General features: G+C 35.5%; 1 protein-coding gene across 1 annotated transcript; it reads left to right on the forward strand.

The window, feature by feature from the left end:
• Positions 1 to 27,945, forward strand: LOC111516284 (SET and MYND domain-containing protein 4-like). Its single transcript, XM_074184676.1, has 3 exons — positions 1 to 597; positions 17,471 to 18,420; positions 27,512 to 27,945. Exons 1-3 carry the CDS (start codon positions 190 to 192, stop codon positions 27,834 to 27,836), a joined length of 1,683 nt encoding a protein of 560 aa, XP_074040777.1. The 5' UTR covers positions 1 to 189; the 3' UTR covers positions 27,837 to 27,945.
• Positions 27,946 to 27,977: the final 32 nt, after the last annotated feature.

Raw genomic sequence — 27,977 nt, forward strand, 5'->3', positions numbered from 1 at the left:
GGCGGAAAGAGCGAGAAACAAAAAGTATTTATAGATAGACACGTGAATTCACCTAGTCGTGCAGTTCCGTGAAACAAATCAAACAAGTTACCTACGCTTATGGTGATCGCTCTTCTACAAATCGGCAATAATATACAAACTTGAATGTGTTGAACGGTACAGTGACATAATTTCAGTAATTGTGAGAAAATGAATGGAAGAGGTATATGTAAGGAGGTGTTTGGTACTGAAATAACTAATGAAATTATTTATCGAAACTTGCTGCGCCATCTAGCAAGAACAAACAGAGTTGCAACTATTTCAGAACAGTTTTCTAGACTCAAAAATAACTTTGTGCGAGTGAATTTTGTTTATGAACTTCTGGCAGAATATGACTTGTTGCCAATGCTCTTACCCGATAGAAAAGACAATGGAAAAGCTGTGGATTTTAGACAGCTTGGAAATGAAATGTACAAAGTGAAGAAAAATAAGGAAGCACGAGAATTGTACACAAAGAGCTTAGTCTATTGTGAGAAAAATTCAGGAAATATTTCTTTGGCGTTGGCCAATAGATCTGCAGTTCTCTTCGAATATGGTCTTTATGAAGAGTGCTTGAAGGTAAGCAGTAAGTTTTAGAATTGTAGCCTTTGGCGTAGAGGTAATATAGAATAAGAAATATATATATATATATATATATATATATATATATATATATATATATATATATATATATAGGGTGTTCCTCAAACACATGCTAATATTTAAGGAGGTAATTCTTAGACCCATTTTAAGAAAAAAACTTCCTATGGACGTATGTCCTAAACGCCTTAACTTTTGAGATATAGGGTGGCAAAGTTTTCAAAAATAATCAGTTTTTTAATAATAACTGAGATAATTTTGTAGACATCTTTGGCATATTTGGTACATATATGTTCCATGCCTCAAGGCGCATTTTCTGATGTACACAAATTTGTATTTTTTCAAACAGTGGCATCCCTACGGGTTTCGCATTGAATATTTTTGGGGAAAAAGTACTACGCCAATGCTTTCTTTTCAAAATAAAATCATTTTTGAAATCCTCATTTATTTTTGAGAAAATTTGATCTCCTGGTATTTCTTTGTCCGATGCATGATTTTCACTCAAAAAAATAAAAATCGACAGAAACCAAATTAAGAAATTAGATCAATTCTAAAATGAATAAGAATCTGAAAATTGCTTCATAACGCATTACCAATTCCCTAATAATATTTGAAAACATAATCTGCAAAAAAATAAAGTTTTCACAAAAACGAGTTTCATTTTATTTTGTGACAGTAAGTCTAAACGAATAGCACAAATTTGTTAATCAGTAATAATACCAAAACTGATTATAAAAATTGTTGGAAGTGGCCACCTGCACTTAGTATGCATGCTTCCGCCCTTCTACGCATGGAATTACGCACCCGTTCAAATATTCCCGGCGTATTTCGTATAGTTTCACACGAAGCAACTATTCGCTCTCTTAAATCTTCTAAAGTATTAACGGGAGTTTTATAAACAAGAGTTTCAAGGTGACCCCATAAAAAAAAATCTAAACTGTTGAGATCGGGGGATCTTGCTGGCCATTGCTGAGGTCCTCCGCGACCTATCCAACGATTAGGATAAACTGTATTTAAATGGTTTCGGACAATTACACTGAAATGAGCAGGGGCGCCATCGTGCATGTACCATATTCGATTCCTTAACGCAAGTGGCACATCTTCCAATAACCCAGGTAAGTCTTCTTCGAAAAAGTGTAAATGAGAACGACCATGAAGGCGTCCTGGTAGAAAAAATGGGCCTATTAAATGATCACCTATAATTCCTGCCCATACATTAACCGAAAATTGGTGTTGGAAATGGGTTTCGGTTATTGCATGGGGATTTTCTTCAGCCCACATATGATTGTTATGGAAATTTTGAATGGCATTCCGAGAAAAATTTGCTTCGTCTGTGAACAAAATTTGTGTCTCAAACTGCGGATTTAGTGCAATACTTTGTAGATACCACTGACTGAAGTTCACACGCTGTGGAAAATCTCTGGGGAGTAATGCCTGCACTCTTGAAATATGGTATGGGTATAACAAAAAATCAACCAAAATACGCCAAACAATTTGATGACAAATATCCAGAGTTCTAGCGATCTTCCTCGTACTCGTCTCAGGATGTTCCTCAATTTCTTGCAGCACCGCTTCCTCAATTTCAGGAGTTCTTACTACACGAGGTCTACCTTCCGGAGTCCCTTTCTTGAAACTACCAGTTTCCCCAAGTCGACGATGAATATTTGAAAAGGTTCGGCTATCTGGTAAGGCACGATTAGGATATCTTTCCTGATAAATGCGCCTGGCTTCTGTTGCATTACCATCGGCATCTAGGCCATATACGTAATGCATTTGCGCCATTTCCGCATTCGTATAATTTACCATATTTACTGATATTCAGAAAAACAGCGGACTACCAAAATAACTCCAATAACACTTCAAAATCAATCAAAACGCGCTGTGACAGTTTTTAACGCCAACACCTTACTTTAAACCAACATCAATATTAGCTACTGACGTTTGTACATACAGAGAATTCGTTTTTTATTGCTATGGTGGGTACGCTGTTTTTTCTGCTTTAAATCTTTAAAAGAAATCACATATCGACAAACTCCATATTTCCAAGAGGTGCAGTAAATAAATTCTGCTACACGTCATTTATTCCAGGATAACTAAATTTATGTTTTCAAAAATTATTAAGCGGTGCTGCGTTATGACGTAATTTTAATTGAGAACAGTGCATCTGACAACAAACAAATACCTTTTAGATCCTCAATTATTTTGCAACAAATCTGATCTCTTAGTTTGCTTTCAGTCGATGCACGATACCGCATCAGATTTTTAAGGAATTTATCTTTAAGTAAAGCGATTTTTAATTTTTTGAGCGACAAAGAAAACCCAGCATATCAAATGTGCTCAAAAATGTATGGAGATTTTAAAAATAATTTTTAATTCAAGGTAAAGCAGTGGCGTAGTATTTTTTCGCGAAAAATATACATTTCAAAACTCGTACGTACGCCACTGGCAGAGAAAATTAAGAAAATTGTACATCAGAAAATGCGCCTTGAGGCATGGAACATATGTACCAAATATGCCAAAGATGTCTACAAAATTATCTCAGTTATTATTAAAAACTGATTATTTTTGAAAACTTTGCCACCTTGTATCTCAAAAGTTAAGGCGTTTAGGACATACGTCCATAGGACGTTTTTTCCTTAAAATGGGTCTAAGAATTACCTCCTTAAATATTAGCATGTGTTTAAGGAACACCCTGTATATATATATAATCTAGAAAGGAGTACTTATATAGCTATTTTGGTTTTGGAGATATACAGAAAAAACCAAAAAATCACAAATAATTTTTTTGCCTATACCTTCTTTATTCGCAGACATATTTAAAATCTGTCCACATTTTGCTATTGGCACTTGATGTGGGCTATCAGAATATATCCATGAATCTTTTATATAGGGTTTCATCTGACTTGGGCAACCCCCATCTTTGAATTTTTGAATACGGACCTGTAGTTTTGGGATCGTTGACGTTCACTTCATACTGAGAAATTTTATTTTATATTTCGGGATGTTTCGGTAATATTTGATTAAAATTGGGTGAATTATGCCCTTTTAAATTACGGCCCTGGAAATTGGTTGACTGAGTTAAGTAAAAACACAATAGCAAAATTTCACGTCTCCCTATGTACCGTAGAGTTTTCAGAGAGTTTTTTTTTTGGGTACCTATTCATATTTCCATTGCTCTGAACGTTTTCTACAATGAACTTCGAATAAGAAAACCTTTTATGATTATCTGAAACATATCTACATCAAAAATATATTATATGTGTTTTGATGAGCAGAAAAAGAAATGATAGCAATGATAACATCCGAAACGAACACGATAATTATAATGAAAATTGAAATGAAGTAATTTGTATACACAAAAAAATTAATGTCCCAATAATTGTTCGAATTGGAGTCCTTCCATTTTGAGACAAATAATGGGCCAATGAGATGGCCTGCAAAATCACCAGATCTTACTATTTTGGACTATTTTCTATGGGGGCCATTGAAAAATAGAATTTACGCTGGCAGAGATATGGAAAATGTGGAAGACTCGAGATTGAGGATTTTGAATGACTTCGCAACAATGCAACAATTAAGTGTATTAAGGGCAATAAATAATAAATAAATAAACCTAGTTCAAAAATGTCTCGACATGGAAGGACTCCAATTCGAACATTTATTGCGCCATTAATTTTTTTGTGTATATGAATTACTTCACATCAATTTTCATTACAATTATAGTGTTCGTTTTGGTTGTTATTATTGCTATCATTTTTTGTTACGGTTTCACGCGAAAACTACTCAACCGATCATCATGAAATTTTGTACACATGTTCTTGGAGGTATTAGAAGTAACATAGGATACTTTTTATTAAAAAATTATGTAAAATGAAAAAAATTGAAAATATTTGTTTTTGTTACAGTCAAATATATTTTAACATTTGTTGTTGCAATTCAATTCAATAAAGCATATTTTAAATTTTCGAAACTTCATCGTATGTGATAATTTTTGAGAATTGATAATCCCAGCCAAGCATTAAAATATAATTCTCATATTGATTCATTTCTATTGTACTGACACTTATTTAATGACATAAATGCGAGCGAAGCCGCGTGTGAAAGCTAGTAATAGCAGGGGAGCCCACGATGCAAAATGAGGATTTACTCGAGCGTCATTGAGACATATCAGGTTGCAAAGCTTAGATGATAAGAAGAAAAAAATGTTATTTAATATAATACCTTTTCATCGGTGGGGGAAGCGGCTATAGATTTTTAAATATGTAAAAAAAATACTGTTGCATGGACATACTCGAGCGCGTCAGATATTGATAGCATCAATGTCCTACGTATTTTTAATAATGTTGGTATGTTAATCTGATCGTTTGAATGATGTTGGTGGTTGTACGTAAGGGTTGAAAGTGAAATGAAGAAAAATTCAATCGTGCGCGTCAGATTTTCTAAGGAGGTGTTAAGTGCAACAAAAAAAACTCTCATTCAATAATCTGACAATTTCGCGGCCATTATTATAATGTGCAAAAAAATTCGTCATTTTGAAATACTCAAGCGCGTCAGATTAAGATATATATGGTTCATCTTCATGTTTTAGACGTGCTGTCTCATAATCTGATGATTATTTAGAGGGATTCGCTTAATCAGACAAAAACAATATTTTTTCATTTTTTTTTCAATTTATTGAACTTAGTTAATTGAAAAGCTCAGAAAATAGCATGTAAATAAATAAGTGTATGTTTTTCAAGTAGAATACTTGTATTTATAAGAAAATAATTTTCAAAAAATGCTCAAAAAGATTTAATTTTTTATAATCAATTGATTAATTCATGAAGAAAAGAGAAATGAAACTTTCTATGTTCTTTATCACTTTTATTTGTAACTAACGCTACTGCAGTTTCGTCCTATAAGAACATTTTCAAACTTATATATTGTATAAGTTTGAAAATGTCCTCATATATTGTTTAAGTTTGAAAATGTCCTTATAGGACGAAACTGCAGTAACGTTAGTTACAAATAAAAGTGGTAAAAAACATATAAAGTTTAATTTCTCTTTTCTTCATTATGATTTCCTACCACGTAGTAACGGCTACATCCATCAATTAATTGATTAATTAATCATCACCTTCATAACGAACGTGTCTCTGTGATCAGCTGTGATGGCCTCATGGCAACATAATTCAGAGTGGGGACGGAGTGAGAGAGTAATAGATAGAGAAAAAGTGAATAGAGAATAGAGGAATAGAAACTCGGAGAGGGAAATATGCGTATCACATAGCTGCACGCATTAAACTTCATCGACGAATTTTTGTTATTTCAGCTTGCGGTAATCGTCAGATTATATATTTTTCGTTATCCATGAATTATTTCCTTCAAAATTGACAAAAAAATTAGCTACGCTTGAGAATGTCAAAATGACGTTATTTTTTTACAACTTTGCTGCCCTCCCCTCTCTTTACGTCAATCTCAAATTGTCAGATTACTGGAATATACACTTTTTAGCAGGTAATTAACTCACCCTACTTTAATCTGATCCTTCATCCCTCACAGGGGGCCTTATACAGGGTGTTTCAGAATTCGACGGACAAACTTATACCACGTCATTCCTCTTGCAAAATGATGAAAAATGAGGTAGGACATGTGTGTCCGGAAATGAGCCGTTTCAGAAATACAGGGCGTTGAAGTTGCAAAATAAAAAGACCCTTTTCGTCGTAGCTCCCGGACTAAAAGGAATAAATTAATGAAACTCAGCAAATCGATTACTAGCTAGAATGTGCTTCCTCCAGTGGTATGTTTGCTTCAGTATCAGTAGCCAGTGGCGTTCCAGCGGGGTAATAGCTTATATTTCCCCCCTTATTTTTTACGCCACTGACTTTATATCCACAACCGTCTTTTTTTGAATTCCTTGATCAATTTTACGTAAAAACCAAATGAACATTCACTATGAAAAAACCAGTAGTTTTCGAGAAAAATTGAGTTGAACTGATACGTGCATTCTTATATGGGAATAATCGATTAAAATAATCGAAATTCCAAAACCAAAATTATTTGAACTCTTTTATGATTTTACCATTAATTTAGCGCTTGCAAGTGATGGTAATTATTGTGGGTTTTCTATCATCGTACCAATTTTTGTTATGTTTAGCATATTGTAATGACAAATCATAACTCTTGAGGCTTATTTTCGTGCTTGTCAATAGATTTCATTGTTGAAATGTTTTCATTGTTCTCAGATCTTCGAGTGACTTTGTGATCTGAAAAAAAGTGACCCCAAATAAAATTTGCGATCATTCGGAATCTCGACTGAGTTAGGCTCCAATAATCCTAAAATAACACCATTATTCTGGATTTTGGGAAAATTATTTTTTGTTCACAATTATCCTGTCTTTCCCATTCGTGAAATCACACTTCTCTTTGTAGAATCGTAAATATCTTGAAGAATATTCATTAATAAGAAAATGAAAAACATTCTCAAAGTATACAGTGTTTTCAAATTTTCACAGATGAAGCCGAAAAACAAAATTTTACCAGTAGACTCTAATTATACGCCTGAAAAAAGAAATGTATTTGAAAGAAGTCAATTTATTTGAATAACCATCTGATAAGATCTTCGCTAACTCTAGTCAGTAAATGAAGTTTTTTAAATAAATGAAGAAATGGAAGTTGTCTATTTACAGCTAATTACATAACTCTTAGTTGGATGTCGGTACTCATAATTCATCTTTGAGTAGAAATATCATGTTCAAAATATACCTTCTCTACACATATTTTAGATAATGTGATAAGAAACAATACTGTTGAAATTCTAGAACAGTGAGTCATAAACACGAATTTCTTTTTGAAATTTACATTGAAAATTCAAATGTGCTTTTGAATAATAATGAGAACATCTGATGAATAATCAATAGGGTAATTGTTCGAAATTTTTTCCGTCAACACTTATACACGATCTGCAACGGCGCAACATAGAAAATCGCACTTTTTCAAATGATTCTAAATTTTCGGCAATCGTTATCGATGCAGCTTGAATGCGGGCGACTAATTCTTCTTGGCTTTTTGGTTCTGTTTCATAAACCAGTGACTTCATATGACCCCAAAGAAAATAGTCAACAGGATTCAAATCTGGTGATCTGGCAGGCCATTCGTGGGGTCCACCTCGACCAATCCAATTGTCACCGAATTTCCGATTTAGGTACTCTCTAGCAGCTAACGAAAAATGAACAGAAGCACCGTCGTGCTGAAACCACATTCCATTCCGGATATTCAGAGGAACATCTTCTAACAATTCAGGCAATACTTCTCCCAAGAAAGTGCTATAATTGTCCTCATTCAAATTATCTGGTGAAAGATAAGGACCAACTAAACGGTTTTCTACTATTCCTGCCCAAACATTCAATGAAAATTTTGTTTGATGGCCATGAGGATGAATAGCAAAAGGATTTTCCTCGGCCCAAATATGGCTATTGCGAGAATTGAAAATACCTACCCTTGTGAATTTTGCCTCATCAGTGTATAACACTTGCTTGATAAATTCCGGATTATTTCTCCACATACTTAAAAACCATCGAGAAAATTCAATTCGATCTGGATAGTCCTCTGGTTTCAGTGCCTGAACTTTTCTCAGTCGATATGGGTATAACTGCTGTTCATGCAAAGTCCTCCAAACAGATGATGAAGACACATGCAGCACTCTAGCTATAGATCTACTACTTTCAGACGGATGTTCAGCAGCATAGTTCAATATCTTCTCTTCTGTGATATAATTTCTTACAGTTCTCTGTATACCTGCATTCCTTCTGGTAATTAAAAAACTTCCTGTTTCCCTGAGTCTTCTGTCCACGTTTTCGAACGTTTTCCAATTAGGAATTCTATTTCTTCCAGGAAAATTTTCACGATACATTCTTTGTGCCAACCTTCCATTTCGTCCCGATTTTCCATAAATAAGGTGCATGTCCGCTAACTCTTCGAATGTAAAATTCATTTTTATTATACGAAATACACAATCAAACACTTTCTGACAGCTACGTTAACTTGTAAGTGTCATACGAATCTCATTTCATTTCCACAGCCCCCTAACAAATTTATTGTTGTCAATGAATAAAGTAATCCTCATTGCTTAGGTGGATCAAAGATTGTTATAAGTCACGTGAATGTATTCTGAAACTATTCAACCAGTGGCTGAAGAACTCGAGAATATCGGTACAGTTATCTAACAAAACTATAATAGATATGCCCAAGAAACATTGTAGATGGCTAAGGTTGAAACAAGTAATGGTATTTTGGTTAATCGATAAAACTTGGATTTTTACCCAGTGAGAGAAGATAATTCGATAAAACATTCTGAGTTCAGTTTTGCCAACTATTCGTAATTGTCTTTGAAAATCGTTTGGATGGAACATTTTATTGAAAAATAAATCTCGAGGTAAAGCCATTCAGTAGGTCTGCGGGCTCACAACATATCTGCAAAAAAAGTTGGTAAAATGGTAGAAAATCCGCAATATGTTGCCGAAGTGAATAATTTTTTAAGCACACAATGAATGGTAGAATGATGAAAGAGTTCAAATAATTTCGGTTTTGGAATTTCGATTATTTTACTCGATTATTAATATTCCCATATGAGAATGCACCTATCAGTTCAACTCAATTTTCTCGAAAACTACTGGTTTTTTCATAGTGAATGTTTATTTGGTTTTTACGTAAAATTGATCAAGGAATTCAAAAAAAAGACGGTTGTGGATATAAAGTCAGTGGCGTAAAAAATAAGGGGGGAAATATAAGCTATTACCCCGCTGGAACGCCACTGGCTACTGATACTGAAGCAAACATACCACTGGAGGAAGCACATTCTAGCTCGTAATCGATTTGCTGAGTTTCATTAATTTATTCCTTTTAGTCCGGGAGCTACGACGAAAAGGGTCTTTTTATTTTGCAACTTCAACGCCCTGTATTTCTGAAACGGCTCATTTCCGGACACACATGTCCTATCTCATTTTTCATCATTTTGCAAGAGGAATGACGTGGTATAAGTTTGTCCGTCGAATTCTGAAACACCCTGTATATAGGGCTCATATTTGGTGGAGGTACTTAACCGGGTACAAGGTATGCCCCTGTATATTAATTTGCTGCGCTTCAGTAAATCCCGAAATCCCCGCTTGGGCTCGCCTATTATAATATATTTTTGATGAAGATATGTTTCAGATAATCATAAAATGTTTTCTTATTGGAAGTTCATTGTAGATAATGCTCACAGCAATGGAAAAAATATCAATAGTTACCTAAAAATGAAAAAAATCTCTCGAAAAACTCTAGGGTACATAGGGAGACGTGAACGTTATTGTGTTTTTATTTAACTCAGTCAACCAATTTTCAGGTCCGTAATTCAAAAGAGAATAATTTACACAAATATAATCAAATATTACCAAAACATCCCGAAGTATACCGAAATATAAAATTGAATTCAATTTTTCAGTATGAAGTGAACGTCGACTTTACAAAAACTACAACAAAAAATACAGGTCCGTATTTGAAAATTCAAAGATGGGGGTGACCCAAGTCAGATGACACCCTGTATAAAAAATTCATGGACATATTTTGATAACCCACATCAAGTGCCAATAGCAAAATGTGAACAGATTTTCAATATGTCTGCGAATAAAGAAGATAAGGTGAAGTAGGGTAAATGTGATATAATTTTTCAATAGTTCGCGAAGAAAGGGATTTGATCGGATATGGCCATCGACACACACACCTTAAATAATGCTCAAAGTTACTCCTCAGTGGTCACTAAACCCCAATTTCCATCTAAAGATCAAGCCATCGTCTTCAGCGCTTCAGAGAACGTCTTCAAGATTACATTACACCACTGGGAAGTTTAATTCATCCGAAAAACATTATTTTCGCATCTCGATTGTCTAATAATCGAATATGCTTCTACTTATCGAGCAGGCGAGTCGTCGATACTTCATGAATAATTTCGGAGAGATATACTAGTGCAAAATGAAATAGTTAAAGCACGTTATAACGCCCGCTGAGAGACTTGTACTTTCAAATGTGTGTCCAACAATACCACACGCACTCCTTCTGACAGAATTAACGAAATTGGGTTTAAATCCTGTCTCACCAGTGACCTTTCTCAGAATCAGCTCCACTCTTCCCGAATATAGCCATATCTTAAGTTTTAGAAGACAGGTATATATTAGCCCACATTCATTTTCGCTACCAGAATCGTTCACTGTTGATTTTGAAGAAACCAGTTACAGAATTTTTTTATCACAAGATAGTATCGCTTGCTATAACTGCAAAAAATCTGACCATATTGCCTCTCAATGCCCTGATCCAATGAAAAATACCCAAACCACAATCACTCCAGCTACAATTACCCAAGCCACAATAACTCAAGCCAAAACCACTCAAGCCAGCACCTCTCAGGATACATCATCTCCAAATGACGAACCGTCACCACTTTTGTTATCAGAAACGGCCTCTGCTAACTCCATGGAACCCGCAGCTGAAAACACCGTCCTGGAAACCACTAACAAGTCGAAGCGCAGTATTGCGGAAATCCTTTCGCCAGAAATAGAACCAGGCAGTGGAAATGCCGCCAAATTTGTGACGCCTACGTTGAATTTGAAGAAAAAGAAAAAGTACAAATCTAATAACGCATCTCCCATTTTAACAACTGATAACCCACATCCTCTCGAACCCTCGAAAGAGTTTATAGAAACTCACTCCCCTCCTTTTGCTCTCAACTATGAACAACTCAGTCTCCTTTTAAGTAACATTAATAATTCAGCAGATCCTATCGCTGTGGCAAACGATTTCACTACTGATCTCCTGGGAGTCACACAAATGCTTACGGAAATTCACCCTCACTTAAAAGACAAAGCAATGGAGAGAAGAATTACTATTCTGAAAAAGAAGGTTTTTGCTCATCATGGAAACGATATATCAGAATATGACACAGATTCCTCACAGATAAGCCAGTAATATTTTGTTGACTGCCACACTTCTTTCTTCTCCTGAAATTTACTTCTCTCATCCAGTGGAATATAGATGGCAACCAACCTGTAAGAGCAGAAAAGCACAAGTGACTCTTACGCGCCTCCCTCTTAGTCACACAAGATTTACACACGGCTACCTTCTGACGAATAGTGATCCATCTAGATACGACGATTGTGATGCAGTTCAGAGTGTAAACCACATTTTAATTGAATGCCCTAAATACAATGTTCAACGATCTAATCATCAGTTCGCGAATGACATTAGAGTTCTCCTCGGAACAGAATTCCCCTCAAAAAATTTGATTGGTTATCTTAATGACATAGACTTATTGAACATAATTTAAATATGTGTACACATTTACTGTTTCAGTATTTATTATTTGAATTATTTGATAATATTGTACTGATCCGTCGCTAATCACCTTTCAGGTGGATGCGACTATGTTCTCAATAAAAAAAACAACGATGATAAAAATATATTTCAAAACTGATAATTGGACAAACATATTTTCAGTGTCTTGTTGAAAAATCTGAGGTGGTATTTTTTAAAACAATGTAGATGTAACACATTTACCCCAACATTTGGGGTGTATACCTTTCTATGCATAACTCACTTGGAATTGAACGGGGCGAATGTATAACATTTATAGTTCATTGAATATTTTAATTTTCACAAACTTAAAATATCTTGATAAAGAAAAAGTTATGATTTTTTTCTATTCCTTCCATCTTTATGTTTTAGACGTGCTGTCTCATAATCTGATGATTATCTAGAGAGATTCGCTTAATCTGACAAAAACAATATTCTTTTAATTTTTTTTTTATTTATTGAACTTAATTGATTGAAAAGCTCAGGAAATAGCATGCAAATTAATAAGTGTATGTTTTTTGAGTAGAATACTTGTATTTATAAGAATTTTTTTTTTAAATGCTCAAAAAATTAAGTTTTTTATAATCAATTGATTAATTAATGAAGAAAGGAGAAATAAAACTTTATAAGTTTTTCATCACTTTTATTTGTAACTAACGTTACTGCAGTTTCGTCTTATAAGGACATTTCCAAACTTATACAATATATAAGTATATAATATACAATACAATATATATAAGTATATAATATACAATACAGTATATAAGTTTGAAAATGTTCTTATAGGACGAAACTGCAGTAACGTTAGTTACAAATAAAAGTGGTAAAAACATAGAAAGTTTAATTTCTCTTTTCTTCATTATGACTTCCTACCACGTAGTAACGGCTACATCCATCAATCAATTGATTAAGTAATCATCATCTTCATCACGAACGAGTCTCTGTGATCAGCTGTGATGGCGTCATGGCAACAGAATTCAGAGTGGGGACGGAGTGAGAGAGTAAAAGATAGAGAAAAAGTGAATAGAGAATAGAGGAATAGAAACTCGGAGAGGGAAATATAGGTATCATAGGAAATATTCTGCATAACTCACTTGGAATTGAATGGGGCGAATGTATAACATTTATAGCTTATTGATTATTTCAATTTTCACAAACTTAAAATATTTTAATAAAGAAAAAAGTTGTGATTTTTTTTCTATTCCTTCGTCAAACTGTAAAATGAACTTCCTTTCTGATCCTTAAAAGTGTTACGTGAAATATAAGGAAAAATATAAATATGAATAATAGATCTGACATTCGCATTGATAACACACTAATAGGCTAAGTTATAGCCTTCGAATGACACCGCGAATATAAAAGAACTGCGTCTATTGACAGTTGGCTCTGTCAAAACCATAACTACATCACTTTGCTTAACAATGTCGTTATCCACCGATTCTGCCCACGAAAATGTGTTTTTTGAAAATCTTGTGAATTTGACCATCCAACCATCGTCACAAGCCTCGGTCACCTTTCCAACGAAATGCTTAGTCGTTTTCTTGGTATGGTATTCCACTAATACCAAAGAAGTAAGAGTTATAATTTGGTCAATATCTTCATTTTCATCGTTTGTATTATTCTCTATTTCCTGCCAAAACTCTTCTGAGTTGTCAGAATCCATACAAGGTGGGGACTCTGGCTCATTGTCTTCACTGCTGGATGAAAGTTTACGCTTTTTCTTATTTTTCTTTGTTGATTCTGCTCGTTTTTTTCTTTATTTCCTTGCGGTTTTTTAATTTGTTCTCTTAGTCGATTCATTGCCTCTTCTGAAGTTAATAATTCCGAACCGTGACACATTTTTTTTTGTTGAACTGGTTTAGGTACTTGGCGAACTGAAGATAATAATAGGTTTTCGAACGAGTTGTTACCACTAGGTTCTTTTACATATATTTCTGACGATGTAGAAGCCAATACATTGTCATCTAGAATCGAATGCCCATTCGTAGTTGTGTTTCTTATCACATTTATATTTGTTGATATTTCTCCTGATGTACTAACCACTTCAGTATCATCTGGTTTCGAACTTCCATCATCAGTAAGACTTTTTGTCATCACAACAGCTTCTGCATTGTATTCAACAACATTATGATCATTCCATCTCTTGAGAGCTTCTGGTGGGAAAACTTGTTCTGGAATGATATTTTTATTTTATGGTGAAATTCCAGCTTTTCGAAATCCACCTTTTATAACTTCAGTTGAAATATCTTTCCAGGTGGAACAGAGAAACTGTGAGAAATTTCTCTTCGGTAATTTCTGGCCCACATGTTGTCGTTGCCAAGAAATTAGTTTTTCATCCCATTTCGATTTGAATGGCTGAAAAACAGAAAGATCCAAGGGTTGTAGCAAATGGCTGGTGTGCAGGGGATTACAATAATGTAATATCATTCTGAATTGCTGTTTCAAGTATTTTCAAACCTGCATTGGATTGAATAACCATCGTAAATTATCAAAACAGGACGTTCTGGTTCAAGGGCTGGAATCAAAGTCTTCACGAAATATCCTGTGAAAATATCACTCTCCATCCAGCCTTTCTTGCTTGCAGTATATACAGTGCCTGGAAAATCTGTTTTCGGAGGAGCAAGCCACTGGTCCCATAGGTGTTTGCCTTTATATATTATTAATGGTGGCGCTTTATCGCCACTTGCATTACACATTAGCAAGATTTTAGTGTTCTCCTTACCCGGGGAATTTATAGTTCTTGACGATGGTTTGTTGATTGCACCGACCACTTTAGACTTTCTAGGGTCTATACTTAGGCTGCTCTCGTCTAAATTCCATATTCTATGTGGCTTGTCGAGAAGTTGAAGCTCTATCAAATTTCTCTTCAACAAGTCCAAATATTCATAGATTATGAATGGGTCTAATGCTCTTTTACGAGCATATTCCACATTTTGTGGAATTCTCAAGCGCATATTATGACGTTTTTTGAAGTTTAAAACCAGTCCTCACCAGGGATTCCATTTTTGAAACTTGTCTTGATTGATTTCGTTTTCCGTTACAAATTTCCCAACCACTTCAAATACTTCTTTCCTCGACAACCCAAATCCCCACTTCTCTAAAGTTTTCAGGCCATTTGCCAATTTCAGTTCTTCTGTTATTGGAATATCTGTAGGACGTCCTTTACTATCTTTTTTCTGCCCTCGGATACATTTAACACGACTGTATAGTGTTACATATGGTATTTTGTATTCTTTTGAAGCCCCGTATATGGTTTTGCGTCTTGCAATCACTTCTTCTATTGCTGAATTCAACGCTTCCTTGGAATATTTCATGTCATCTGTACTTTTTTTCCTGATGTATGTCCGAACCATGATGAATCTGGAACAACGGGGTAAATGTATTATATATCTCACAATTACTCCAAATTCGTCTATCACATTTTCCCCACCTAAGTACTTTCCAAGGGGCAAATGTGATATATGCCGAAATAATACAGCGGCGTGATTATTGCATCAAAATGATTCATAAACACAAAATATAACTCAAGAACATAATGCCAGATACACCGGTGTGGACTTACCTTATCAGCAATAGTTTCTCGGGGAAATTTCAAAACACTTGTCGATCTGACAGTTCGGTAATACGATAATCAGAAATTGTAACGCCGTTCGCAACTACACCAGCACGTAATATCGTTTCGTCTAGTGTCATACTTATTCGTATACAAGCTTGAAGAGTTGTAAGATAGATGGCAGCATCAATTATGAATTTGAATATAAATTATTGCGTGTTATCACAATTACCCCATTATCACATTCACCCCACTTCACCCTATAGGCAAAAAAATAATTTGGGATTTTTGGGTGTTTCTTGTGTATCTCCAGAATCAATAGAGCTATATTCGATTTTTTCACATCATTGAATAGGTCTCGAAAATACGCAACTTTGCCACAATTCAATTAGAGATATATAATAAATCTAACAATATAGTTCTTTTTGTGAAAAAGAAAGTTTTTGGTTTTCTACAACTCCATCTTAATACAGAAAAAAGTGGGAATCTTCCAAAGAAAGGAAGGAAGTAATCTATTTTAAAAAGAGTAACTGTATACATAGATATGTAGGTCATGCAAAGAAGTAACTTTCAGACACAAATCTGGAAGAAAAAGCCTTTCTGAAACAGCTACTATCATATAAACACTGAATTACACGAAAGAAAAATTCTTTCGAAACAAAGACTTTTATATGAACACTGAATTATACAGAAAACACTTTTTTCTACTCAGTTTGTATTCCAAACATTCGTTATGAAATTAAATCAGATATTCACAGGGTTTCTACACTATATACTAAATTAATATAAAAAAATTCACTTACATGGAACACTGTCATGGTCACTGGTAGACATCGATGTTTCACCGTAAGACACTTGGCTTGGGGCTTTATAGTCTGGAGAAAGGACAGCACGAAATAACTACAGATTTCATTATTGCAGAGTTCAAAAAAGATTATTGAAAGTCGACCTGCAGAAACACCACTTGAACAATTCATATTGCTTGGGAAAAGCTAAGGATTGTCTTGTCAAATTGAAATTCACGTCAAACTTAACGAAACAAAAACTTTGGCTTGAAGTCTTCGGTATCACCATCGCACACGATTTGACTGCAAAACAACAAAAAAAATTGAAGATTTTGAAAAGACACCTTCGGGAAAAGAAATTAATAAAATAAAAGTGTTTCATTAAAAACACAAACTAGTAACTAGGGAATCGTTATACTCTGTTGAAGAACTTCTGGAATTGGAGAGTCAACAAGAAAATATTTCAATCAAATCTAACAGCATTTTTACAACTACAAACCATTCATTAGATCTGGTAGTGAAACCAAAGATGATTTTGATTTCTCACTTATATTTAATCAAATAATTATTAATCGGTTCTCATTGTTTTTATTATTGTCGTAAACAATCTCAAAACTCATAATTACTCTCTCAATCAAGCTTGATTTTTCATTTACCACCTTTTCCCCAATTACGAAAAAAAGACATGTAAGAAAGTCATATTTTATGGAAAACATCGGTTTTCATTCATCTTAGTCAGAGAAAGGAGACAATTTTGGAAAGATTCATAAGAATTCAAAAAATGTGCAAGAATATTGTAGAAAGTATATTAGGATCCATTTTCACGGATTCATTGCCGCCATACGATAATTATGTTGAAGGAAGCAAAAACTAGGTTCACTAATTATATTCCACCAATTTCAGTATCTTTGGTATGACATATACACAACATTCATATCAATAAAAATACATGCTTTCAAATTTCTTTCATGAAATTTGAAACTATCACAAGTCAAAAAGCAAACTTTTTTTGAAATATAATGTTCCTACTCAATAAACGAATATTTGAGTCATGAGTAGAAGTGGAATTTTGTTCATGCAGAGTCTTCATCAGTTGTTCAATTCCAACTTCAAACACTCTCAATATTAATTTCAAAACTATTTTCTTTTTTAGGACATCAAATATGCTTTAGAACATGATTATCCCGAAAAACTGAGATGGAAGCTTGAAGCCCGCCGTGAAAAGGCAGAAAAACTCAAATTTAAAAATACCCATTCAAATGCTGAACCTTTACCTAGAATTCCACGAGAGTTACAGAGTGATCTAATAGAGAGCGCATCAAATTTGGTAGAAATAAGAAATAGCAACGAACTTGGCAGACACGTAGTTGCAAAGAGAAATATTCAAGTTGGTGAAATTTTAGCCGTAGAGAAACCATTTTGCCACATTTTGATAAATCACTTTTATGATCATTGTCATGAGTGTCTCCAGGTGAGTTATCACTCAGTTTCTTGTGGGAACTGTACGCAAGTGCTCTACTGCAGTGAGGAATGTCGGGACAAAGCACAATATTATCATAAATACGAATGCAGTATCCTCAAGACTCTAAGAAATCTGCAATTGAATAAACTGAAAATGTTACCATTAAAAATATGTTTGGTTGTTAAAGATATGTATCATCTAATACAAGACCTGAATAGGATGGATATTGGGGAAAAATATTATTCTAGCAGATATAAAGAAATCCATAATCTAATGAGCAATACTGAAAAAAGATCAGTGTCCGATTTATTCGAAAGATCGGCATCAACAGCGGTAATGTACCATCTTGTCAAGACATATACACACTTTTTTCAGAAGGAGGAAGAGGAAATTATATTTAAAGATATATTACTGCATCATCTGCAAACTGCACCCAGCAATTTCCACGAAATATCGGAAATTTCTGCAAACACGGACCAAATTTACGAATTGGATGAAATTGGAGCGGGTGCTTACTCTTTTTTGAGTTTATTCAATCATAGCTGTTCTCCCAATGTGGTTAGGCATTGCCATGGAAATGTAATCGTTCTACGAGCTATTCAGACTATTAAGGAAGGAGAACAATGCAATGACAATTATGGGTGAGCATGTTTCTATTCTCACGAGAGTAATATCGCTAGGAAAGTTGTAAGCCATTCCTTTTGGAAAAACACGTGCAAATTTGAGCGGGTTATCTGGACTTTTTTGAACCTTAGGTCCAGTTCACACGGACCTGAGGACCGCGCCTCGTCTTTGTCAGACGTCTATTCTGTTTGAATTGGGCCTTACTTTCAGAGCCCACTCCTTCACTTCTGCCGTCATTCAGTCAACCAATCAGCTACCGCGCGTTCAATAAGTACCACGTGACTAGTACGTAACATGGGGCCCAAGAGGTGAGGCGGAGTCCCAAGTGAGTCCGAGGGGTGAGGCGGAGTAACAAGGGTGTCTGAGGGGATGTGGCGGAGTCCCAAGGGGACCTACGCTCTTTTAATCTTTACGATACTCATTCCATCCTTCTCTGCATCACATGTTTGTTTCTCTCTTCCACTCACTGAAGTATCTCTCTGAAACATTTACCAACGACGCGCGACATTGAAGTGAGTCAGAAGCCTCTTTATTCATCTACTGGTGGTTTGAATTTCCTGCTGTACGCAAGGTAGCTGATTGGTTGACTGAATGACGGCAAAAGTGAAGGAGTGGCTCTTCGAATCTAAGGCCCAATTCACACAGAATGGACGTCTGGCAGAGACGAGGCGCGGACCTTTGTCCCTTCCGTGTGAACTGGGCCTAAGGTGCAAAAAGGTCCAGAATGAACCTGCTTAAATTTTCACGTGTTTCTCCATAAGAAATAGCTAAGAACTCTCCTAGCTATTATTACTCACGAGCTTCTCTCTTTGTATGTCGCTTTTCTTCAATAGAGACATCGTAAAATGTTCTCTGCCTCTGATAAAATACTATGTGTCTGAATACCGTATCGAGGACAGATACATTTCGTAACATTCATCTCTCCCAACTAACTAAACTGTAGGTTGTGGTAAATGCCTACCGGAAATCAAATATTCCTCCGGTTGATATCTCGCTGAATATTGAATTATATCCGACAGACGTTTTTGCAACATACCTACAAACTGGTTTCAAGGTATTACCTCTCATCAGTGCAGATCCGACTCAAACAGCAAAGAGCCTGGGACTCGAATAATTTCAACGCGGCCCAAGTGCATGTACCTATAATTTGTTTCAATTAGGGTAGCAAATGGAACATGACTTCTTTGTAATTTCTTTTCATATTTATTCAGTATTATAGATAGCTGTACAGTTCATTGAAATACTATACAGTGCACAGAAGCCAAATGAAATAAATTCATCATTTTGGTTACTGTACATATTTTTAAATAATCCCGAAATACGTCAAGTGTAAATTATAATTTGACATTCCTCAACGTAAAAATGCCTTCTCTACCTTCAATCCCCTTCGAATGACAGGTACAACTCCCAATTTTTTAAATGGGAAGTATAGGTTTGTAATATATTATTTGAAATGTATCTTCATTTTGGAAACAAGTATGGCCGACAGTGAGTAGTGCATGAAAGGGTGCTCCTAGTTGAAAGTCGAATATATATTAACAAAGTGCTTCAAAAATTTTCAACATTCGCAAGAAACAACCTAATTTGTTGACTAATAATATTGTTTTGTGTGAAACTAAAAATCATGGTTTTAACAACAGATATTCGAGACGAAATCCAAAGTGCAGTCAATATGGCTTTTAAACAATACCTAAACGATCAGGTATTCATAAAAACAATAGCAGCCAGTGTGTCTGCAGCAGTGACAAAAACCGTCAATAAGAATCTGGATGAAATGAACTAATAACTCGAACAGATAAGAAATGAACATTCCCAAATTAAAAATGAATACCAAGCAAAATTCCAAATACAGGATGATACATTGCATAGATTGGAACGTGAAAAAAAAACCTTCAAGAAACTATAGATTTCATGGAACAAGAAACTATAGATTTCATGGAACAAGAAACAAAAAAGAACTCGCTGAGAATTTTTAACTTATCCGAGAAACATAAAGAAAATACAAGAGAAGAAGTCATCAAACTTCTCACTTCCTACTTACCACTAGGAATAACAGAAGATAATATAGAAGTTTGTTACCGAGTCGGTACATCAGAAGCAAATAATAAAATACGTGGTATTTTCTTGAAACTGAAAAGTTAGGATTTGAGGCAAAAGATATACCACAATAAAAAGTTATTGAAAGGAACAGGAGTTATAGTCAGAGAAGATTTAACCAGACTACGGGTTGAATTGCTAATGAAATCCATCGAAAAAACATCAATGAAGCAAGTGTGGACGGAACCTGGGAACATCTTCATTAATTATAACAATGAAATTTTTATTATAAAAAGTGCAAATGATTTTGTAAAAGTTTTTTCTTGAGTGAGCATAGATAGAATATACAAAATAACTAGATCTAGCCCATATTACTACCGAATTACTACCGAATTTCCTATTTGAAAATGTTATCGCGTTCAAGTTTATCGCAACAATGAAGACAACATGAACTAAAATTATGTGGTTACCGAAATTCGATAAAATACACTCAAAAACTGAAATGTAATGCAAATCGTAATGAAATGTAGAATACGGAAAAATGAACTATAGATGTTAACAAAGTAGATGTTCAAAATGTTCATCGCGAACGTCTTGGCAACATTATTCTCTCGAATAAAACTGTCTTCTAATATTATTTAACATATCAGGCGTGACCGACCTAATCGCAAGTGTTATTCGATTTCCGAAGGTTTAGTTCTGTACACATTGGTCTTTACATATCCTCATAAAAAGAAATCTAATGATGAAAGATCTGGTGATCGCGCTAGCCAATCAATCGTTTCTCGCCTCCCTTTCCACCTATTGGGAAATGTTGTATCGAGGTATTGCCGGACATAAGTTGGTAATGAGGTGGTGCTCCATCCTGCTGAAACCATATCGTATTCACTGGAACATGAGGGTTTCCTGGATCAGGATATAAATTTGCTAAACTTACAATGACATGATTTTGAAGTAGTACCAAATAATTATCGCCATTCAAATTGCCTCAATGGAAAAGGTACCAATGATATGGTTTCTTACGATCCCTTGCCAAACATTAACCTTTCGAGGGTATTGCGTGTGTTCTTCCCTCATCCAGTAAGGATTTTCCGTTGACTAGTAGCGGCAATTTTGCCGATCATGACATGACATGACTGTTGAGAGACAAAGTACACTCATCATCAGAAAACATAACGTCTTCTAATTGAATGATATTGTTATCCAACATGTCCATCATTTGCTCACATAAGTGCTATCAATTTCGTCTTCCATGAGCTCCTGAGTAGGTACTATTTTATAGGAATGCATTTTATTTGCTTTTAATATATTTACTATCGATGTATGGCTAACATTAAATGTTGTGGACGCCTATCAAGTCGATGTATGTGGATTTTCCTCAAATTCAAGCATCACATCTAATTTGAGTTCATTACTTATTACATTGACAGCTGCTTTTTTAATCTGCCCAACATGACCAGGTTCACAAAACTGCTTCTCTATTTGGCTTATTGTTTTTTGAGATATGGACGGTAAATTAAGAAATTTCTCATGAAATAGGCGAGCTACTACCTGTTGGGTTCGGGTTTTATCTCCGAAACCAATCATTTGTAAACCTGTTATTTTATGCATTTCCGTTAATCTAACCATTTGTCAGACTTGAATTTAACGAACTTTAAACTCAAATGAAAATACTGACAACTTATGTTGTAACATACAAAACAAGTTGACAAGTTGTTTTAAACTAACGTTGCCACGAAAATTATTTACACTTTTTTGAAGGATACCTTCTAAAAAGAACATAATTATGGATTTGGCTTACTTTCTTATTATCAATTCCTCAACATGAAATAAGTTTTGAGTATATTGCAATAAGTGTTGAGTGTATTTTTGAGTGTATGTCTTACAAGAGCTGTAGGGGTGGGTGTATATTAAAAATGAGTTTGTGTGCATGTAGGCGGGCTCGCCATTACGTTTGGCACTTGCTGTACCAATACTCGAACAGAGATCAAAAATTGTCTGTTTGAGTTGGATCTGCACTGATGAGATCTGTAGATAATCTACCCGAATAGTTTCAGCATTGTTCTGATGCTGGACGAACGGGAAATATCTGGGAGACTAATCCTCAGCTGTGCATGAGTGTCTGTTGCATATAACTCAATATCCAGCATGGTATTAGCCGAAGAAGTAGTTGTGTTCTGGCAGGCATTTACCAGAACCTACTGTAAAGGTAGTTGGGAGAAATTATTGTTTTGAAATTCCATTTCGAAATACTTATTTTCTCAAAAGTACTATTTGATAACATATAAATACAAATCATATATTATTTGAAGATTTGTTACATTTAATCAAATTCATCGCATATCAATGTTAATTTGTATGAAGAACTTGTTCACTTGACTTTTACATTTAAAAATAACTGAGAAGTAATTTTATTCATCTCCGAAAAAGTGTCATCCTTCCATTTTCATTCAAAATGTATATCATCAATAAACAACTCTCACGTTCATCTTTATGAAGTTGTACTCATTCTAAAATCTTCCTGATACTGTGTTTACCTCAGTTTTTCGACAACTTTCAATCAACTTTGCTCATTACTCAAATAAATATAATCCAATAAGTTACGTATTCATTTCGTTTATGATTACACTTTTTTATATCAATTGGACCGCGGAACATTGAATTTTGACTTTACTGAGACAACCAAATCTTATGATTTGTCAGTATTTTCAAGCGAGGTGAGCTGTCAAATTTTCATTCTTTCGTACAGAACTTTGTTTTCGTCGACCCAAACTTGTAAAATAAATGAATGAATATTCACACAACTTTATATATAAAATTCGTCAAAAATATCTAACAAGAGATGACATCATCCGAAGGAAGAGATCGATCAGCCAAGAGAAGATTGGAAAGAAAGAAATTTCAAACCTTTTTTTATTGTCCAAAGTTGGAAAGAGAAAAAATGTCACGTTTTGAAACTGTGTATAACTGTAACAGGAATACTGTTATGTACTGAATATATCTTCATAATGCGACTGACTGAAAAGTTATCGACCTCAACATGAAGATAGCAGCACTCTTAAGTAAAAGCTAATGAATTTCGTCGTTCATCTGTTGACAGTTACTCCTACACTTTATTCTTAGCCAAGGGCAAAGTTTCAGAGGTTTTTGACGCGCAGTTGTTATGTAACAGTCGTTTCCATGAGTTGATGTGAGTGTTTTTATGAAAAAGGACAAATATTTATTTTTGAAAGCCAATAGGCTTTCGCAAATCAAAGATGAGATAGATTCTGTGTATGGCGAGTCTGCACCATCATTTATCACAGTGAAATTTTGAGCAGCTGAATTTAAATGTTCACCAAACGGTGCTAAACGACCGCATAATTCAAGTAATAGAAATAGTAAAGGATATGAATATGTCAAAAGTGTTTGTTTTATATTAAATCAACACTTAGACATGAGAAAGCTGTCTGCGCTTTGGGTGCCGCGTTTGCTCACGTCAGACCGAAAACGTGTTCGAATGAACATTTCCAATGCCCTGCTGGTGCAGTTAGGGCGCGATAAATCCGCCGTTTCATTGCTGTAGATGAAATTTGGATACATCATTATACGCCCGAAACAATAATACAGTCCAAATAGTGGCATGTAGAGGGGGAAATGGCTCCAAAAATGCAAAAACTTTTTTTCTACTGGGAAAGTGATGCCGACAGATTTTTGGGATGATCCTGGAGTTATTTTAATCGATTTTATTTTCAAAAAGGAAAAACCATTACGGGACCATACTACGCATCATTTTTCATTAGGTTGACGGCAGAAATTGCGGAAATACAGCCGCATTTGCAGAAAGAGAAAATTCTGTTCCACCAAGACAACGCACGTTTCACACCTCAGTGATTGCTATGGCGGAAATCCAGAAATTACGGCTTGACCGCCTTATTGGGCTAGGTCATACGGTGCGGTGCGGCTCCTGAGCGATGTCTGAGCGTTGCCCCCTCCCGGATTGAGTGCCCTGAAGTAAAAACTTCGCCCCACAAAATAAATGTTGCGAGGAATACTCCACTCCATCCACCCTCGCACTCCGAGCGGTCCTCAACTTACTTACTGACCTCTTTTGGTCGAAAGTCAGCCTTTAGGTGCTATTCTTTCTGATCGGTTGATTGTTTTATCGTGACTATTCTTTTTGCATGAGAACCCCCAAAAACTAACCGGCGCGACGGCTATTGTTGCTATCGTCGAGCATTCCTCAGTGAATCTAAGGAAAAGTGAATCGCGGTCGCGGTCGAATTGTTCTGCGTTGAACCTACCTGAAAGAGAGTTTATATGATTAGTTTATGCTTACCTGAGTCGCCTGACGGCGACTCGTGGGGATGCTCGTTGGTTCTGTTTTGTTGGCCTTGGGTGTTTGTCTCTTTCTCGAAATCTGAGGTCATCCATATTTAACGCATCGTGTAGATCGCGTAGTGCTGGGTTGTTGTGCGATCTGATTCTATCGAACACGCTTTCTGCGTGTTCTCTCATATACACGTCCACATATTGCGTGTCCAGGTGTAGGTCTCTGTATATATATATATATATATATATATATATATATATATATATATATATATATATATATATATATATATCTGTTTGATATGTAGTATGGTGCCAGGCAGTGGCAGTGGCCCCAGGCAGTGTAGGCTTACAGTATTATGGGCATGATAACGGTTTTGATCATCAGCAACTTTACTTTCAACCCCATGTTGCTTCTGCATCCTAAAATAGGTGCCAGGCGTTGTCTGGCGTGTCTAGCCATTCCGATTCTCTGCCGAACGTGAGACTGAAATGTCAATTTCCTGTCTGAGATGACCCCCAGGTCTGTCGCTTTGTTGGTCCACGGAATCTCTTGCCCGTTGAAGATGACGTTGCCTTCCGGTTGTGCAAGCCTGCGAGTGAACAGTATCGCCTGACTCTTGTCAGGGTTTATACTGATCTTCCACAGGTTGGCCCACTCTTCTAATCTGTCTGCCTGTGGCTGCAAATATCTCATGACATGCGCTTGGCTCGTAGATCTCGCCAGCAGAGCCGTATCGTCCGCGTAGAGTGCTAACTTGGTAAAGTTGTTCTCTGGCTTGGACACGTCCGCTGTATATACGGAGAAGAGGTGTGGCAAAAGGAGTGCTCCTTGCGGGACCCCCGCTTCCAGTTGTCGAATTGTTGATAATTCGTCTCCTACTCTGCAACGGCATCGCCTGTCAGCTAGAAAATACTGAAATAATCTCACCATTGGTTTTGTGTATCCAAGCTCGCTCATCTTGGCTAGTAGTCCGCCATGCCAAACTCTTTTGAACGCCTTGGAGACGTCTAAGACGATGGCTCCGGTGTTGTATCCTTTGCCGAGGTTGAAGCCTTCGGTTGCGAAGCCTACCACCCTCAGGACTTGTAGCTCTGTTGGGTGTTCTGATCTAAAATCGAATTGTTCATCCGGGAGGATTTCTATAGCTCTGTGGTTTGGTCTTCGAGTCTCTTCAAGATGAAACGCTCCGCCACTTTGCTTATGAAAGGCAGTAAGCTAATTGGCCTATGATTATATGGGAAGGTGGTTCTTCTTGGGCTTTGGGATGTGGATAACCGTTGCCTCTTTGAACGGGTACGGAAAGTGCTGCAATCTGAGTATAGCATATATGATGTTGGTTATGGCTGCTATACCTTTGCGCGGTAGGACTTTCCGGTTTGTTATGCGGTCCGGGCCTGGTGCTTTCAGAGTGGATAGACGTCTCAGGATGTCTTTGTCTTATTCTTCGTACCGTTCTTTCCAACTGTCTCTCTATATTGTCTACCTTGTCCGTGAACGGGACGTCGTTCTCTCTGCACTGCATTTCGAAGTTGTCCGCGAATGCTTCCGCCTTCTCTTTCGCCTAAATATTGTAGTTACAAATTTTTACAATATTCTCTATACAGCTCTGGAGTTAGGTTAGGTTAGGTCCAAAGTGAGTGGGTCTATTCGACCCTCCACCGCAACCCGCAAGGGTTGCTCTGGAGTACACAAGCTCTGGAGTACTATGTTTCACTAAAAAAATATAAAGCTTCTACTTTTCCAGTATGGTTCAATTCTGAAAAAATTAGTTTTCAAGAAGAAATCGGTTCACAGAGAATACAAAAATGAAAATTTTTAGAAATATGGAGAATTTTGTTATTTGAAAGGTAAGTGCAAAGCTTTGAGAAACACTTGCCATCAAGCATACATAAATAAAATAGAGAATTATATTAATAATAAAAAAAATCACAGTCCTTACCATCTAAAATGTATTATGATGAATCTGCCAGCGAAAGTAGTAATGATATTGTAAATCTTTTTGCAAAATATTTCTCATCAGTCTATAGTGATGAAACAGTTAACCAAATTCCAGAATATAAATTTAGTTAGACGGTTGATATATATAGTTATAACGTTGATATTAAAGAAATAATCCACTATTCCTACTCAAAAAATGTATTTTCACCCTGGTTTTTTGAAACCTATTTATAAAAGTGGATCACATAATGATATAAAATATTATCGAGCAGTCTGTAATCAATCAGAACTACCCAAATGGTTAGACAGCCTAATTAAAAAAAGCTAACATGGGATTGTAGACATATAATCATTTATCAACAACATGGATTCAGTAGTGGTAGATCTACCAGCACAAATCTGATCATTTATCAACACTGTTTAATAAATGCCTTCGAAAATAGACACCAGGTGGATTCTATTTACTGCATTAACTAAACGCTTTGGGTATTCAAGAAAACATTCTGAAATGGATTGAAAATTATCTAGCCTGCAGACTACAATTTGTGAAATATGGTAACTCAGTATCTTCCCCAATCACATTTCAATCGTAGATTCTTATGAATCTTTCGATTTCGTGAAAGAATGTCATTCACAAAGAAAAAATACAGTGAGTGGTTTTTGCTTGAAATGATTTTGATAAACCAGAAAGTCAACTTATTGCCCTATAGTTTTCATCTGAATTTTCATGAATAGGTAAAACATTAACTATTTTCAATTTTTCAGGACAAAATCCATGTTCTAGTGATCTTTTCACTAATTTTGATCTTTTGTTTCAGATATCATTATGCACTTATGAATAAACAAGATCGTAAGATGAAACTTAAGGATCAGTATTATTTCGATTGTAACTGCGAAGTTTGTTTGCATGACTGGCCATCACTTCGGGAATTACCTGTCATTGAAACTGACATCGGAATAGAAGATCAAGACTTTCTGTTGTTACAAAAAGGGGATCTAGAATGTGCCAAGAGAATTGTGCAGAATATTTTGCCAAGAATATCTGAATTGGAGGTTCCAAAACCTAATCGCAACCACGCTGAAATGCAGGAAGTATTGAAACAATGCTATGCTTTGTTTGGAAACATCCGAAGGACTTTTTAACTTCAATTACAGATTATTAAAATATTTCAATGAACAGAATAAGAAGTGAAGTTGATTTTTCTGGCAATTGTAACTTTCAAGCATATGAGAATGAACGATATATATATATTTCATCAGTTCGGACTTCCATTGTCTAATATA

This window comes from Leptinotarsa decemlineata, unplaced genomic scaffold (assembly GCF_025532065.1).
Source record: "Leptinotarsa decemlineata unplaced genomic scaffold, Ldec_3_MD MMD2_tig00026358_RagTag_RagTag, whole genome shotgun sequence".
Lineage (NCBI taxonomy): Eukaryota > Metazoa > Arthropoda > Insecta > Coleoptera > Chrysomelidae > Leptinotarsa > Leptinotarsa decemlineata.

Bases quoted from the DNA above. Each gene is read 5' to 3' on its own strand.
- LOC111516284 (XM_074184676.1), top strand. From the start codon at position 190: ATGAATGGAAGAGGTATATGTAAGGAGGTGTTTGGTACTGAAATAACT. The intron at 598-17,470 runs GTAAGCAGTAAG...TTTCTTTTTTAG, and splicing joins TTTATGAAGAGTGCTTGAAG to GACATCAAATATGCTTTAGA. The intron at 18,421-27,511 runs GTGAGCATGTTT...CTTTTGTTTCAG, and splicing joins CAATGCAATGACAATTATGG to ATATCATTATGCACTTATGA.